The sequence below is a fragment of the Petaurus breviceps genome, unplaced genomic scaffold (assembly GCF_028583685.1).
Source record: "Petaurus breviceps papuanus isolate PSGF00001 unplaced genomic scaffold, PetGlider_PUasm1.0 182, whole genome shotgun sequence".
NCBI lineage: Eukaryota > Metazoa > Chordata > Mammalia > Diprotodontia > Petauridae > Petaurus > Petaurus breviceps.
The window spans coordinates 6,286,513-6,290,663 of NW_027185786.1; the positions used below are offsets into that span (position 1 = coordinate 6,286,513).

The window sequence follows — 4,151 nt, forward strand, 5'->3', positions numbered from 1 at the left end:
TGCGGTTGGCAGTTGGCGGCGGTTGCCTTTTTTTTTTTTTTTTTTGAGTTAGGACCCCTGCTGAGCACTGCCAGCGGCCGGAGCTGCTGGGAGCAGGACTTTCTGCTAAGGACTCCTGCTGAGGACTGCCAGGGGCCGGAGCTGCTGGGAGCAGGACTTTCTGCTAAGGACTCCTGCTGAGGACTGCCAGGGGCCGGAGCTGCTGGGAGCGTGCTTCCAGGACGCTGGGTGGTTGCTGTGAGTGGGGAGAGGAGGACCTTTGCCTGAGGTAGCCTGTTCTGTTTTAAAGGCTTGAGAATGTGGGTGCTTTCTACTTTATCTACCTGTGCCAATGTCATAACTACTCTGATGGCTTTCACTTTCTGGTTTTGGGACTCAGTCTTTTGGTATCTTAATAAATTTTCTAGTTTATTTCCCCAAATGGCAAACCTGATATATTTTGTGATGGATAATTATATCAGCATATTTGTAATCTCTATAGGCATTGTGAATATGGCATTGCTGATACATGGATTGTTCTTATTTTTTCCTCTAATTTTCCCTCAATCCCTCTTATTTGATTTTGAAGTCCTATGTAAGTTCTTCCAAGAATTATTTTTGGCCTTGTGAACATTCAATGGTTCCCTTTGGGGTAGGAATGGCTTTTTAAAAAAAATTTCATTATCTTCCCCTGAAATTGAACTCAGATATTTTCTATCCCTAAGTAGCTGTCCCTGCTTGAGTTCTTTCTCCTCTGGTTACTCATTTTTATTTTGTTTTATTTTAGCATCTTATCATTGTAATCAGGTTCTAGTCCTGAGGTTTGGTCATGGAGCCCCAGGCCTCAGGTCCTTCTTACTGTTATTTTCTGAACTCTGGAGGCCCAGCCTCAGGCAGCAGTTCTCTCCATCCCTGGGCCATGACAAAGGCCCCCAGCCATGCTGTCCTGCAGAGCTCTTGCTCCCTGTGGCCCCTCTCACAGCTGCAAACTTCAGCTCTCCTCTGTGCCTTGGAATGGAAAGCAGGGACTCCACTTTCCTGCAAGTGCCCACAGCCAGCAGGATAGCCCCCTAAGCCTGCTACCACCACACACTGGGAGTGTGAGCTCCTTCTCACCCACAGTCACAGCCTGGAACTATGTCTGGCCAGCACAGCTATGCCTGGCATCCTCAGAGAGAGTGTCCAGCCTCCACACTGTCTGTGAGGTGAAAGTTCCTGTAGCTGAGCTTCAGTGGAGTCGTGTGCACTTCAGGCAGGCCAGACCTCCAGCCTTGGAGGTCGAGTCTTCATGAGGTCCTCTCAGGCTGTCTTAGGAGAACATCTGCCTTATCCTGACTTTGGTTGATTTTTGCCACTCTACGTTCACTTTGAGGTGTTGTTCTGTCTTGTTTGTGGAGGAAATTTGGTGAGCCTGGAACTTTTCTGACCTCCTCCACCATCTTCCCAGAATCCTCTCCCTATCCCCAACTGATCCTGTGCTATCTTATTTGTGCATATTTGTTAGCGTGTTATCTGCCCCATGAGACTCTGGGCTCCCAGAGAGCTGGGATTTTGTTGCTGTTGTTTTTGGCCTTTCTTTCTATCTCTAGCACTTAGCACAGTGCCTAGCACTACTAAAAAAAAAATGCTAGTTGATTGACTGACTGTTATAGTTGTGATTAAGAATTTGAGTGGAAAATAGGGTCAGGATTCACTTCTCTTTATTAGTTTAAGTGAAGTCCAAGGGACCGAGCCCTGGGACTTCTTCACATCTTGTAGGAGATAGGAGGTGACTGGGGAAGGGGGTGGTGGTGAGGTGGAACTGTGTTCCACCATTGTTGGGCTGAGCCATGGAAAGGTAGGAGCTGGCAGCAGGTAGGTTAGGGCTGGTTGGCTGGAAGGGGGATGTGCCAGCACACGCATACCCAGCAGTCTCATTCAGTCCATTTCTCTTGTCCTCACAGGCCGCCTGCTTGCTTCCCGCACAGTGATCTGCAGGTAAAAAAAAATCTGGCTAACAGCCTTCCTCGTGTTCCAATCTTTAGTTTTCCTCCTCCTCCTCCAGCAGTTGCACAGCCCAAGTCACTGTCCTGGTCTAACAGAGACATCAGGCCCTATGCATGTGTTGATCTTGTCCTCCTGGCGCTCCGGCTCCTCCTTTGTGGGCCAAGTCTTCAGTCAACACCCTGACGTCTTTTACCTGATGGAGCCGGCCTGGCACGTGTGGATGACCCTCTCTGGCAGTGCTGGGCAGTTGCAGATGGCCGTGCAAGACCTGATTCGTTCGGTTTTCCTCTGTGACATGACTGTCTTTGATGCCTACATGGCCCAGGGTCTCAGGAAACAGTCCAGCCTCTTCATGTGGGAGACTAGTAGGGCTCTGTGTTCCCCACCTGCATGTCCTCTCTTTAAGCAGGAGGACATCATCCCCTCAGCTAAGTGTAAGATCCTATGTGGCAAGCAGCCCTTCAACTTGGTGGGAGAAGCCTGTAAGTCCTACAGTCATGTGGTGCTCAAGGAAGTGCGTTTCTTCAACCTGAAGACCCTCCAGTCCCTGCTGACTGACCCCTCCCTCAACCTGCACATCATTCACCTTGTCCGAGACCCCCGTGCTGTGTTTCGCTCCCGACAGAACACAAAAGAGGAACTGAAGTATGACAACCATATAGTCATGGGGAGCCAATGGGATAAAATAAAGAGTGAGGACCAGCCCTATCACTTGATGAAAGCTATCTGCCAAAGCCAACAAGAGATCTATGAGGCGGCACAGTTGTTACCAGCCTCCCTAAGAGAACGCTACCTGCTAATACGCTATGAGGACTTGGTGCAGGACCCACTGACCCACACCTCCAAATTGTATGAATTTGCAGGGTTACCCTTCCTGCCTCACCTCCAAATCTGGGTGCGTAACATCACACAGGGCAAGGGCAAGGGAGGGCACGCCTTTGACACAAACTCCAGGAATGCCCAAAGTGTTGCCTAGGCCTGGCGTTGGTCCTTACCACATGACGAGGTAGTCCAAGTACAGAAAATCTGTAAAGATTCTATGGACCTGATGGGCTACCTTCCTGTCTTGTCTGAGAAAGACCAGAAAAATTTATCAATGAATCTTCTGTCTACTCTTGAGATCCTCTAAAGCTGGACAACCAAATGAATTGAGTAGGGTCTGGCTTTGTACAATAACTATGGTCAGCTGAATGCTTTTGGGTCTAACTATGTTTCCCTATGGGCATACATGTGAACATGCTGTTGGATGTGACTGCATGTGGCCAAAGGACACTCTGCTTCCTTACTCTACAGCTTGGCACTGGCTGTCCTCCTTTTGGCCAGTGCTTCCCTCTTCACCTCTGCCTCTGAGCATCCCTGGGGCTCTTCAAAATAACTCAAGCATCATGTTCTGAGCCAGATCCTTCCTGATCCCTCAAGCAGTTAGTACTTTCCCCTCTAATGGTGTCTTGTATCTACATTGCAGGTATATAGTGTATGTGGGTATGGGTGTGTGTGTGTGTGTGTGTGTGTGCATGTGTGCAGCTTACATGAGCTCTCATGATCTTTATCCCAACTTTCATTCTCACAGATGAGTTTCAGAATCCACAGCAAGAGTATATTCCCTGCTCAGAGTTCTAGGGGACCCTCCTGAAAAATTAGGGTGATTCCCTAATGCCATAAGCCCAAGACCCCAGTAGCATATTTTTTCCCACCAACTGTACCTCCAGATTATGAGATAAAAATAATTTTAGTTAGCCAGCTTTAAGTAGTTTTTGTTATTGTTGTTGTTTATTTGTGTCCAACTTTACATGACCCCATTTGGGGTTTTCTTGGCAAACATACTGTTGTGGTTTGCAATTCCTTCTCCAGCTCATTTTATAGATAAGGAATCTATGGCCAACCTGTTTAAGAGCCTTGCCCAGGATCACCCAGCTATTAGGTGTCTGAAGCTGTCTTGGAACTCTGGAAGATGAGTCTTCCCGACTCCAGGCTTGGGATGCCTTGTGCACTGTGGTGCCACCTAGCTGCCCAAGCAACTTTTGGGAGGGGATATTTACTAAGGTGGAACTCTAGGAGTAATTGGCCAAGTCCGTGATCCACTGTACCCCCTGGATATTTAGAGGGCAGGGGAAAGTGGGCTCAAGCTTAGAACGCATTTGTGGCCAAGGGGTAACAAGGGTCCTTATTGCTGGAAGTCCTTTCCC

At 48.4% G+C, this 4,151-nt stretch overlaps 1 protein-coding gene across 1 annotated transcript; it reads left to right on the forward strand.

Annotated features, from left to right (window-relative positions):
- The first annotated feature begins 2,074 nt into the window (after positions 1-2,074).
- On the forward strand, positions 2,075-3,376 carry LOC138160740 (carbohydrate sulfotransferase 4-like). The gene is given in 1 exon segment (XM_069087486.1): positions 2,075-3,376. A coding segment is annotated over 1 exon segment (1,020 nt). The 3' UTR covers positions 3,095-3,376.
- Positions 3,377-4,151: the final 775 nt, after the last annotated feature.